At 41.5% G+C, this 12,744-nt stretch overlaps 1 protein-coding gene across 1 annotated transcript; it reads right to left on the bottom strand.

Moving 5' to 3' along the window:
* Window positions 1-3,242: 3,242 nt before the first annotated feature.
* On the bottom strand, window positions 3,243-12,530 carry ache (acetylcholinesterase (Yt blood group); the record flags this gene model as incomplete). The annotated part of the gene is given in 8 exon segments (XM_071517244.1): window positions 3,243-3,296; window positions 3,298-3,421; window positions 5,492-5,684; window positions 6,334-6,579; window positions 8,003-8,225; window positions 9,328-9,588; window positions 10,235-10,458; window positions 12,083-12,530. Coding segments are annotated over 8 exon segments (1,773 nt in total), but the record flags the coding sequence as incomplete, so codon positions are not given.
* Between the last annotated feature and the right edge of the window lie 214 nt (window positions 12,531-12,744).

Raw genomic sequence — 12,744 nt, 5'->3', positions numbered from 1 at the left:
ACAGGTCAGTCAGAGACGCTTACGTCAAAGGAGTTTAGACCATTTATTGCAAACAGTTATACAGTTGTATTTGGCAGAAAAGGCTCTGCTCTTGAGGATGCTCCCCAATGAATCCAAGCAGTGTGCACGATATTCTGCGGGGAGCGCAATAAACCCCCCAAGGCATAGTAGACATACATCATTCAATATATGAACACCCTAACATACAGACATAATTCAGAGATAGGTTACACAACTTCCTATGACAATAGCAGGAGGAGGATGGGGAGGTGGAGGGACTTTGCAGTAAACAGTAACCGTTTACAGACGTCTTCTGCTGCCCTACAAACATTAACGGTAGGTAACGTATAGCCCACCTTGTGGTATTTAACTAGCATTAGTGGAATTATTTAACCGATAACTGTGTTACAGTGCTTCAGTGCATTGTATTGAATTGAACAAACACACACGCTGTGGGTCTGTACAGGATCTGTGCTTGTTTAACCTGTGTTCCAGGCTTGTTTTAAACTGTGGAAAAGTGCTACTCACACTGGTTGGTAGAGTGTTCCATCAGGGTGATGCGTTCATAGAGAAGGCTGTCTGTAGAAATTTGGTAAACTACATCATCAAATTAAACTTAGCAGTTCTACAATCTGTCTGTTCTTTATTGAGCAGTATCTAATAAACTCGATAAATTTACATTTTCGGAAGAAAATTTGTGTGCTTGCTTCAGTTTCAAATTTAGAAAGAATTCATCAGAAATTAGAAAAAAGCTATTAATTAGAAAAAGTTTAAATATATTTAGAGTTTGATTACTAAAGCAATTAATTTCTTAGCCAGAAGTCCTTTAGTTATAAATACATTGAAGAATAGGTAATAATATTTTCAAAGTAGTTGTAGTAGTAATAATTTCAGTAGTAGTAGTAGTAGTAGTAGTAAGTATTAGCAGTCATATTGTTAGTAACAATAGTAGTATTTGGACTACCAGTAGCAGTAAGCGTAGTAGTAGCAGCAGTGGTAGTAGGTGTAATAGCATCTTTGCTATGATTTTTCACGAAACTCCCATAATCCTCTTCTTGTATGCAAATGAATTTTGATGACGTCACATGGAAAGAGAACATATTCTGGGTTCTTCATCTATTAGTTTACATGGACTGCTGCCATACAGTGATCTATGGAGATAAATACTATATAGCTATTTCTTCATGACAAGGCAACAAATAATTTGTTTTTTCAAATCACATTGTTGTATCAGCAGTGCTTCTATGCATGTATGTATGTATGTATGTATGTATGTATGTATGTATGTACATCCCTTGCCCAGATTTCCAGTCCAGGGATTTAAAAGTTGATCTTGCAATCACAAGTTCACCTCTCTAAGCATTTGGCTACAACTGCCCTCTTAAAAAAGAAAAGAGGGCCGTCGAAGACTAGAGTTGAGTGTAGAGCGATGAAGCAAAAGAAAAGGTGGAAGGTGGGAGGATGAGTGTGGTGATTTGGAGATATCCTGGAAGTCACGACATGGGACTGTGTGGAGGAAGGAGTAAAATTGAATATGACATATTGCCAGGCACACTACGGAGATATGATAATCATAACAGATCAGACAGAGAGAGAGAGAGAGAGAGAGAGAGAGAGAGAGAGATTAATGACAAAAATTTGGACGTCGGAATCGAAATAGACCAAAAAAGTCTAAGTGGAGTGAAGCCAAGGCGAGGGAGAAGTTGGGAAAAGTGAAATAAGGACGACTTGACTAGAAACAACTAATCTGTCTGAACTCAGGAGAAAAGGTAGCTTAGTGCACGTTCTGAGCTGCTGTGTTTGTGTGAGTGTGTGTGTGTGTGTGTGACTGCATGACTGCCCATGCTCAACTTTCCACTGCAAACCAAACAGTGCTCCATCTCTCCCTGCCTCCCCCCCCCCCCCCCTCTCAGCCTCTCCAGTCTTTTTATAGTTCACCGCTCTGAACCACTTTCCTCTCTCTCGAGACGTTAAGCTGTGGCCGCTTCCCTCACATTTTTTCTCTCCCTCTGATAATCCATCTGCATGCAGCAAAACATTAAATATGTGGTTAAAAAAAAGGGATCCGTTGTTCAATACAATAACCTTATTTGGTTACGTGTAAGGTGCAGGGAACAGCAGTTTTTGTTACTGCATTAAAACTGAGTAAAAGCTGATGTTATGAGGCTCTTGGACCCAACATTTTTTATGACTTCATTGATTTTGGACCTATATATAATTTGTCTCTTATATACCTGCGACATTTGGACACACAAAGAATATTGGCACAGGATCTGTGCCAGTAACACTTTACAATAAGGGTCACTAAGTTAAGGGTCAGTAATGCTAATAAGGGTCAGTTAATGCTTAATAAGGGTCAGTTAATGCTTAATAAGCGTTAGGTAATGCTTAATAAGGGTTAGTTAATGCTTAATAAGGGTCAGTTAATGCTTAATAAGGGTCAGTTAATGCTTAATAAGGGTCAGTTAATGCTTAATAAGCGTTAGGTAATGCTTAATAAGGGTTAGTTAATGCTTAATAAGGGTCAGTTAATGCTTAATAAGGGTCAGTAGTGCTTAATAAGCGTTAGGTAATGCTTAATAAGGGTTAGTTAATGCTTAATAACGGTTAGTTAATGCTTAACAGTTAACTAATGTGTAATTTACTAATGGTGTTCATGTTAACTAAGGTATTAATTTATACATTATTTGATAGTTTATAAAGATGACTATTAAATAATGTATAAATGAATACCTTAGTTAACATGAACACCATTAGTAAATGTACCAGACACATTAGTTAACTGTTAATTAAGGGTTAGTTAATGCTTATTAAGCATTAACTAACCCTTAACTTAGTGACCCTTATTGTAAAGTGTTACCTCTGTTTCTTTTTCTTGGATTTTCTGTTGATGCAGTTTGAGTTTCTGTAGGTGGCGCTCTTTTCTTTGTTAGGGTTATAGTGTCTATCGCTGTCATGCTAACTACAGTTCTGCTGCTTCATGTAGTACCAGCTCAGCGCTATCTTAAGCTAACGCTGGCTAAAGTGCAGCAGTAGCAACATGCCACAGCACTTCTATATTTCTTCTTGAGCCGACAAATCGTGGCTAATTCTCAAAAACAATCGTTTGTCGTAGCCCTACATGAACTCATGGATCTTGACTCTGTATCAAAGGATTGCTTCCACAGTTGCAGAATGCGTCAAAGATGGAGGTGAGGCATCGTATTGAGTGGAAAGCAGTGGAAAGTGTTGCTGTGCTTAACGTTGATGTTGAGGAGGCGTGGCAGGAAGCGGTTCCAGAAAGCACACAGCTGGTTCCCTCAGGCCCTTGTGGACCTTCAGCGCTTCGGTGTTCAGTCCGACGTGTTTCTGCTCGCTGACGGTGAACAGAGGCCAGCGCCTCCTGCTCTCCACCGAGCCGTCATGGTTCACATTGGGGTTTCTGGGGGGATGAGGAGGAGGATGAGGAGGGTTAGGGAAGGGAGAAGGAAGAGGGACAGGAAAAGACATTGCAAACAAGAATAGATTAGATGAGGTGAAACTTTCCCGTTGGGATGTCTTTTTCTTTTCTTGAGTTTTTATTTCCCAGGTTTTTCTCCCCCCAGCGATATTGGTGATATTGAATATCGGCCCAAGCCTAACTTACAATTTGTTTTCTTTGGTCAGAGCCATCGTGGAGAAGTTTCTTTGTGCATTTTGTTGCATTTTTTTTTTAATTTATTTGTTTTTATTTTTTATTAGAGTCTTCAAATATACAACAAATTGGCAATGACAGTTCTTTCTATATCACCAGAGTAAGCTGAGTACAGTACATATGTGTCAAAGACAATTATCAAAGGAAATAGAGAAAACAAAAACAAAACAAAGAGAAAAGAAATAGTAAATTAAAGGGAAAAAAACAAAACAAAGAACAATGTATACATTCCAGGGGTTAAATTACTTTATACTGCGCAAATACAAAGTGTAATTTTTGGGCATTCATGCTTTTCATACATTTTAGAGATTTGGAAAATGTTTCTAATTTGTTTTAAAGGCTGTTAAACAGGTTGTGTTTTGCAATATTTCATTTGTGTATAAAATATTTTGCCAAAATAATTAAATTATTCATAAAAAATTCTTATATTTCTATCTTCTATAAACATTCCAAATTTGACATTTTCTAGTAGAAATGGTGGTAGAACCTCAATGCTAGATTTAATCCATAATTCAAATTAGACAAAAATTACGAGTAATATTACAGTGAAAAAATAAATGATCTGTTGTCTCTACCTCTGTATTACAAAATTGACAAGAATTACAGTCTACATTAGATTAAATTATCTTGAAGTGGACCTCTTTAGCCTTGGGGGGGGATAGGGAATGAAATATATCTTTTCTAATTTTGCGGGCAGCCAAACTTGAGTAAATGTCTAAGATATAATTCCTTCTTAGAGGGTTGGAAAACACAGCACGTTTCTGATAAAGTAATTATTACAAGCTCTGTCATCCAGGTTTAAGTTGTCGATCTTTAAGGGGTGAAGTGTGGGGGCAGTGATATTTGGTTCATTTACGTCCACGCTGCCCAATTCCAGAGCAAACAGGGCTTGTAAACAAAAGTCACATGGACTCACAAGCAGCTCGTTTATTGGACAGAGTTTTGGTGACCTGTCATCCTGGCAGGTTAGAGATTTTGGCAGCCGGGGGGAGTCAAAACGTATCGGATCCCAGTCTCTGTAAATTTAGTTAAACATGATGGAGATGTCTGTGTTCTCTGCTGTAATTTACCTTCTCTGGTGCTCATACCATTTAAGAACACATGAAAGAAACAGCTGAACTCCAGAGTTCAAATAAACTCTCCAAACATTCTTGGAGTGAAATCACCTCAGTCTATATTTCAGGGTTCCTACACATTTCAATTAAAAAATTCCGTACTTTTTCCAGACCTTGATTTGTTTTGAAGATGTTGTCTGGTGTTCAATATGATTTACGCAGATAGACATCTTGCCCCTGCTAACTAGGTCATATCACTGTATAGATGAAGATTGTTCTTCACAGCCACAAATATCAGAATATGTGAGATGATTGGCAGGGTTCCTACACGGTTACATTTTAAAATTCCATATTTTTCCCAGACCCTAATGTTCTTGACCGGATTTGATTTTGGTGGGTATTTGATATAATGCATGCTGACAGCGGCTGGGTAATAAGAGCGTCCCTCTATCTGAACATTATTCTTCACATCAACAAAAACTGTGGACTCAAAGTGGCTCTGCAACAACATAAAAGCTAGAATTATGTGTGTATCGGACCTGAACCGCAACATTTTCCATACTTTTCCAGACATTTTTTTCAAATTGCCAAACTACTCAAGACCTGGAAATGATCAAATTCATTTTTAATACTTTTCAGACTTTCCAGACCTGCGTAGGAACCCTGATATGTCGTCAGTTGTTTTAGTCATTTCTTTCCCATATCTGCTGTCTTTTCTTTTTCTAGACAGCTAACCCCCCCCCCCCCCCCCCCCCCTCCTCACCCAGTTCGGGCGAAGTTGGCCCAATACTTCATCATGCGCCGGCTGAGTTTCTCCTCGTCGGCGGTGTAGTTAAGCCTCTTCTCCAGCGGCAGGCCGAAGACGAACTCGATCTCGTAGCCGTGGATGACGCCCATCCACAGCGGCCAGGCCAGGTTGGACGCCCGGTGGTCGAACAGGTAGAGGTAGACCCCGCCTGGAGGTGGGGGGGGGGGGGGAGTAGGAGCAGGAGGAAAGAAGGAGGGAAATTCTGAAATTACCACCCTCCAACCAGATGGCAGGAAAATTTGTCTTTGGTGGATAAATCTGAAATAAACCTTTTCAGACATTACTGGCATATTTTGGCTGGTAAATTCTTAAATTCTACATCTTTTTTTTTTGGCCAGTGTAACAATATCCTTTGCAATATTCGATATCGCGATATTTACGAAATATTGTGATATTCAATAATATCGACTATCAGCCCAAGCCTAACTTAAACGGTAACACTTTACAATAAGGGTCACTAAGTTAAGGGTTAGTTAATGCTTAATACTTAATTAACAGTTAACTAATGTGTAATTTACTAATGGTGTTCATGTTAACTAAGGTATTAATTTATACATTATTTAATAGTTTATAAAGATGACTATTAAATAATGCATAAATTAATACCTTAGTTAACATGACCACCATTAGTAAATGATTACCAGACACATTAGTTAACTGTTAATTAAGGGTTAGTTAATGCTTATTAAGAATTAACTAAACCCTTATTAAGCATATAAGCTTAACTTATTGACCCTTATTGTAAAGTGTTACCACTTAAACATATACATCCACACACACACACACACACAGCCTACCTTGTGAGTTTCCTCCACTGTTCATCACCCCGGAGCCGGCTCCTCCCATGTTGGCCCTGAGGGCGTTGTACTGGGCGTAGGAGCGGGCGAAGTGGGCCAGTGGGCAGATGACGTTGTGGTCGCCCACGATGTCGTCCAGGCCGTCCCGGTTCTTGACCCCGTTGTTCTCGTCCATCCAGTCGGTGTACTGCAGCACCACCGCCTCCAGGCCGATGTCGTTAGCGTGGGGGACGCTCAGCTTCACGCCTGGAAGGGAGTTCACAACACACTGCCTCACCACCGGTAATACACACAAATCGGAGGGAAGTGTCAGGAAATCGAACTATCCAAACATGCACTATGCGATCACGGGGATGAATGACTTTTGTAATGTGACTGTTAACATTTTTCACAAATATTGATATATCATTCAAATCATTTCAACAGAGTGAATTATACACTATAGAGCTCCAATGGCTGAGTAAAAGCTATGGCGTAAACCAGCCAGACTATACATTTCTGTATTACAGTAGGAAACTCATTTAGTCCCAAACTCCTGTTATTTTCCTAATATAATTCTTATTATTCACATTGAGATTGAGAAAGCATTGACGGTTCCAAACACTGAGGGGTGCAGAGTAGAAGAAGCACCAGGTTCTGTATCAAACCTAACACAGAGCACACAGTAGGATTACTTTGTCCATTGACAACAGTGGAAAAAACTAATTACATTTACTCTTGTTATTGTGACTTTTGAGCATTTTTTGTCATCAGAATTGAATATATTTTGACTCAAGTATTACACTTTACTACATTTTAAACTGCATCCATTACAGATTACAAATTAGAAATTAGAATAGCCTTAGAAACTGGCCAGCTGTAAACAGGCCAACTGTGGAGCCATAAAAAGTGAACAGTCAGCAGAGAAGATGCACTTTAAGGTTGAGGTTGTAACAGAAGGAATCTAGTTCATCTAGTTTGCAAAGTCCTGCATTCAAAATCTTACTTAAGTAAAAGTACATAAGTATTGGCAGCAAAATGTACTTAGAGTATCAAAGTAAACGTACTCATTATGCAAACTGTCCCCATTTAGAGAGTTATATTTTTCATAAATTATTGGAATATTAATACTGATTTATTGACATACATGTACATGTAAGCAGCATTTTAAAGTTGTCAACGTGAAGCTAATCTTAACAATTTAGCTATACTTTTGGGTAGTCTAATCTATAACAATGCTATTTTAGAGTTATTTTATAAAGATGATCAAATGTTTTAAATATAAAATATTGATCTGAAAAGTAACTAGTAACTATAGCTGTGAAATAAATGTAATGGAGTAAAAAGTACAATATTTCCCTCTAAAATGTAGTGGAGTATAAGTACAAAGTAGCATAAAATGGAAATACTCAAGTAAAGTACAAGTACCTCAAAATTGTACTCAAGTACAGTACTTGAGTAAATGTATTTAGTTACTTTCCACCACTGTAAATTAGTAAAGTAGTAAACTTATGAAGTAAAGTAACTTGAGCTAATCTACTCTTTACTTTTACTCAAGTAGATCTTTACACCAGCAATTCCAGTTCTACCTAAGTCAAATTTCAGCAAAGTAACAGGACTTCTGTTGAATGGGTGTTTGGGTGCCATGGTTCCAGCCCTGTGCATCGGTTTGAGCCGAGTGGCCCTTTACCTTCCAGGAAGTCCTCTCTGGAGATGAGGCTGTCGTTGTCCTTGCTGAAGCCTGGTGATCCATACAGCAGGAAGTAGGAGCCCTCATCCTGGTTCACCCCCAGGAGGATCTGGGTGTCCTTGAAGTTGCCCGAGTTCAGCATGGCCTCGGGGGTGTCGGGCAGAACCACCCCGTCCACAACGGGGACAAAGGAGAAACGGAAGAGGGCCGACCACGGCAGGACCTGCTCAGAAGACGACGACAAGCCGGAAATGTACGATTGAGGTCATCTGAGTTATCGTGCAATGACATTTGTCAGATAACGTATCAAAGTCACATGAATGAAAACGAGAAATCAAACGTGAATCTAACACTGAATCCACATGAATTTACTGCAATGAATCAGAATTTTGAAAACAACACAATCAGCAAGTCACCAGAAGTCCATCCATTTCCTATAGAGCTGAAAGTATAGCCATTTGAACTCCTGCTATGTTGTGATAATAACAAAGACTCTAATACCCACAATGCTTTGCAGGGCAATCAACTCACATTTTTTTATCATGCTGTGGTAACCCGTTCATTGCAGCTATATATTTATTGAGATGTTTCTGTATATTTTTGATTAATGTTACCTAATTAGTGCTTGCTAGCGTAGCTACGTTAGCTCATTGAAACGATGTAATGTTATGAAATGCAAAGCAGTGAAAATACATGATTTCATGCATTCATTTATTGCCTTTCCCACTTATTCCTATGTTCAAAAATCTGTTGCTGCACGAGACCACTAAGGAGAAGCAATCGGAGCCTCTCGTAGAGCGACCCATCAACCAAGTCGCTCGTAAGCGCCATAACACTGTTGCTTTGCAATGTACATGGATAATAGTGACATCTGCAGTAGGGCTGAACGATTTTGAAAAAATATCTAATTGCGATTATTTTGACTGATATTGCAATTGCGATATGATTTGCGATATTAGAGGGAATGATCATTTTTACATCATTATTCTCATTTTCATTGAAAAACGTATTAAAATGATTATGGTGTGATTTTTGCGGGGATCTGTACCAAACAAAGATGTTTTCTTAAGTCTGTAGAATATGATGTGTAGGCCAGGACATCTCTGCAGCACGAATCGAACCCTAATCTGCAGGGATTTGAATTGGTAAAAAGTGCAAAAACTTTGAGTATGGATTCTATAATGGGGCATAGTTTAGATAAAATACAGCTAGAGCTAATTTTTTGCAAAACTGACCAACTGCACTTGCATTTGAAATTGGCTGTGCATCATGGCCTAACAGAGGAAGACTTGAATTGCGTTGACCGACTCCTGGTTCTGCATTACCTGCCACTCCTGGTCAATGAGCTCCTGTGGAGATTTCCCGCGGAGACAGTCCACCAGCTCTGTGTCGTTGCCCCCGTTGCAGCCCACCAGCTTGCCTAGCAGGGTGGCTCGTCTGCGGGCCTCGGCGGGGCTGACGGAGGCCCAGGGGCAGTTGGGGACCCCGCTCTGCAGGATGGCCCTGGTGAAGGTAGGCCGGCTGTCCGGGGACAAGAGGTGGAACCCTACTGAAGCACCGCCGGCACTCTCACCAAAGATAGTCACCTGTTTTATGGGTAAAGACAGATGGAAGATTTTGTCACCAATTGACTAACTGACACAACACAACAGCCATTCAACCAATACCCAGTTCATGAAAGCTTTTACATTTGCTGTGCTAAACGGCTTGTGTCAGGTAGGTCTTCCCTGGCACACAGGGAGTGTTTTACATTTCATACTTCATCAACAGAAGATCCAAGGGAAAAGACATCACAGTACTGGCCATGCTGTTTGATTGACAAGTGGTGTCTGTGAAGTACAGTGCAGAAAACACAACAGCAATGAATGCAGATCAAGGATGTGTATGTTGGATTAAACCAAGATTGGTTGAGACACCTTGAGCTGCTGGAGTCGACACAGGAGGAACATCCAAACCATTGCACATCACATGAATGTGCATAATACATATGATTCATGTTGGATCGCGCAAGTTCCAATGGGATTACACAGCCTGACGTCACTGGCGTTACAGGAGTCAGCAGGATAATCTCAGTTATATTGTTAGGATACATAAATATACTCTAGTGTGAGCATGACTGAGACAAAACCCTAACCCTAACCCTGTGAAATCCATCGTTATGTGTGTGATACAATGTGTTTTCCAAGTCGGTTAGGATGTTTTTAAGTTGTCTTAGTGTGTTCCCGGCCTCACCTGTTTGGGGTTTCCGCCAAAGAAATGGATGTTGTCCTGGACCCACTGCAGCGCCATCCGCTGGTCCAGCAGACCCACGTTACCGGGAGCCTCAGAGGAGCCGTGCAGAGCCAGGAAGCCGAAGGCGCCGATCCGGTAGTTCATAGAAACCACAATGACCGTCTCGCTGTGGGCCAGGTAGCGGCCATCATACACATCCAGTGAAGAGGAGCCGCTGTAGAAACCTGTAAATGTGAAGTATAGTACTTATTATAGTACTTACTCTGCCAAGGAGGTTATGTTTTCAGTGCCGTTTGTTTGTTTGTTTGTCTGTCAGCAGGATTACGGAAAAACTACTGGCCCGATTTTCATGAAACTTGGTGGAAGGGTGTAGCATGGGCCAAGGAAGAACCCATTAAATTTTGGAGCGGATCCGGATCCGACTCACGAACAAGCAATAACGGCACGAACCTTGTCCGGGGGTCTGTGCTCTCCGAGTGTCCTTCTAGTTAACTATATTAATATTATACTATTGTAATAGAAGCATTGTTTGTCTCAAGCCATAGTCGAGGGAAATTAAATGCACTTGAGACACTGTGAAGGAGAGAATGGAGGGATAAAAAGTGGAAGGAAAAGCAGTAGGGAGAGAGGGGCAATAGGTGGAAGAAAAAAAACACTAATGTAAAAGGTGAGGTAATTTAAATATGTTCTCCTACAGAGCTGGACAGTTTTGTTTTTTTATACCAAACAGTACAATGCGAGCTGTTATTAAAACACATAGTGGACTTTATCTCCCATAACTGATACAAACTTAGCTGTAAGATAAAAAGGAACCATCCCCAAATCCTTGGGCTGATGATGATCCCTCTAATTATGCGCAAGGACAAAAACAGGCATTCACTTAATTTTGAGGGACAATTTTGCATCATGCACAAAATCCTGATGATTCTTCCTTTTCAGTAATTTACTTGACAAGTACTTAGCTGAACAATTATTAATTGTGAATATAAAACATTTCAAAACTGTTTTCCATTTTGGCCAAAATCACGTAGTGTAGACACATCACTGTTGTAGAAATAAAGGCAGACTCTGGCAGAGCCTCCGCTGTAAAACGAGTGTGCGGTTCCCTTTGCTGACTCAGGGGCCATGTTTCTTGTTAGCCAATCTTGTTCATTTACATTAGACCGCCAATAAATCTGCTGCTGTAAATCCTGCCACTGGCACTTCCTCGCTTTGCGCAAATGGGCGAGAAGGAACTGAGCCAAAAGGATGTCTCTAATTGAAGGTTTTTACGAAAGCTATAACAATCACTAGGTTTCCATGCCTGATTATCCGGGCTATTGGTCGTACTCTGGTTAAAGGAATAGTTCACCCAAAAATGAAAATCCTGTCATCATCTACTCACCCTCATGCCAAATGAAACACAGGTGAAATTTGTTAGTCCATATAACACACAGGGAGGCTGCCAGCACAACTTGGTAGCAGCCTTCTCCAAAACAACTGAAGTCAATGGGGACCTGTTCTTTAGAGCTCCAAAACAAAAACAGACAAACAATCACACTGTGAATAGAAAGACCTATACACCATTATTTGTTGCAAGTCAATCAGCTGTAGTTAAGATTTGCACTAAATGATGGTGTAAATATACTGTAGGTCTTTTTGGAACTCTGAAGAACTGGTCCCCACTGACTTCAGTTGTTTTGGAGAAGGCTGCTATGGAGTTGTGCTGCAGCCTCCCTGTGTGTTATATGGACAAACTTCACCTGTGTTTCAACTGGCATGAGGGGGAGGAGATGATGACAGAGTTTTCATTTTTGGGTGAACTATCCCTTTAATCTAATCCGATCTTTAAAGGTCCTGACCACGTACCTCCACCGTAGATCCACACCATGACGGTGAGGTTGTGCGGTCTGGGCGAGGAGGGCACCCAGACGTTGAGGTACAGGCAGTCCTCGCTCATCTCCCTGTTGGGGTTCCACATCTCGCTGCCCTGGAAGCCGGGGTAGGACGTGTCCACGTACTGGTAGCAGGCGTTGGGGTAGGCGCCGGCCTCGTACACCCCCGTCCACGCCCGCTTGGGCTCGGCCCGACGGAAACGCCGCTTCCCCACCGGCGGCTCGGCGAACGGGACGCCCAGGAAGGCGGTGACGTAGCTCCGGTCCGGCACCGGCAGGCGGACGCCGCGGACTCGGCCGGCGCGGGTCTGAACGGTGAGGTCGCCGTCGCTCTGGGAGGAGCAAGGGGGTGGGAGGAGGAGGAGGAGGAGGAGGGAGAGGAGCAGGACGGGGAGGAGGAGGAGGAAGGTGGAGGTCTGCATGACGGCCTGGCTGGTCGGTGCTGTGGTTGTGATGCCCTGTCCGATCAGGGAAGGTTAGGGTCTGCTCTGCTTCACCTCAGATCTACAGAGAGACAGAGAGAGGGAGAGAGAGAGAGAGAGAGAGAGAGAGAGAGAGAGAGAGAGAGAGAGAGATGTGATTACGGGGAGGGAGAGTGATGGAGAGCAGATTGAAAGAGGGAGGGATAAATCAGAC

Source organism: Centroberyx affinis, unplaced genomic scaffold (genome assembly GCF_046629955.1).
Source record: "Centroberyx affinis isolate AG114_WGS23_722 - 3 ecotype Tasmania unplaced genomic scaffold, CSIRO-AGI_Caff_v1 ptg000479l_1, whole genome shotgun sequence".
NCBI lineage: Eukaryota > Metazoa > Chordata > Actinopteri > Beryciformes > Berycidae > Centroberyx > Centroberyx affinis.
The sequence above is the reverse complement of the archived record's forward strand: the minus strand, read 5'-3'. Positions and strand labels throughout refer to the sequence as shown.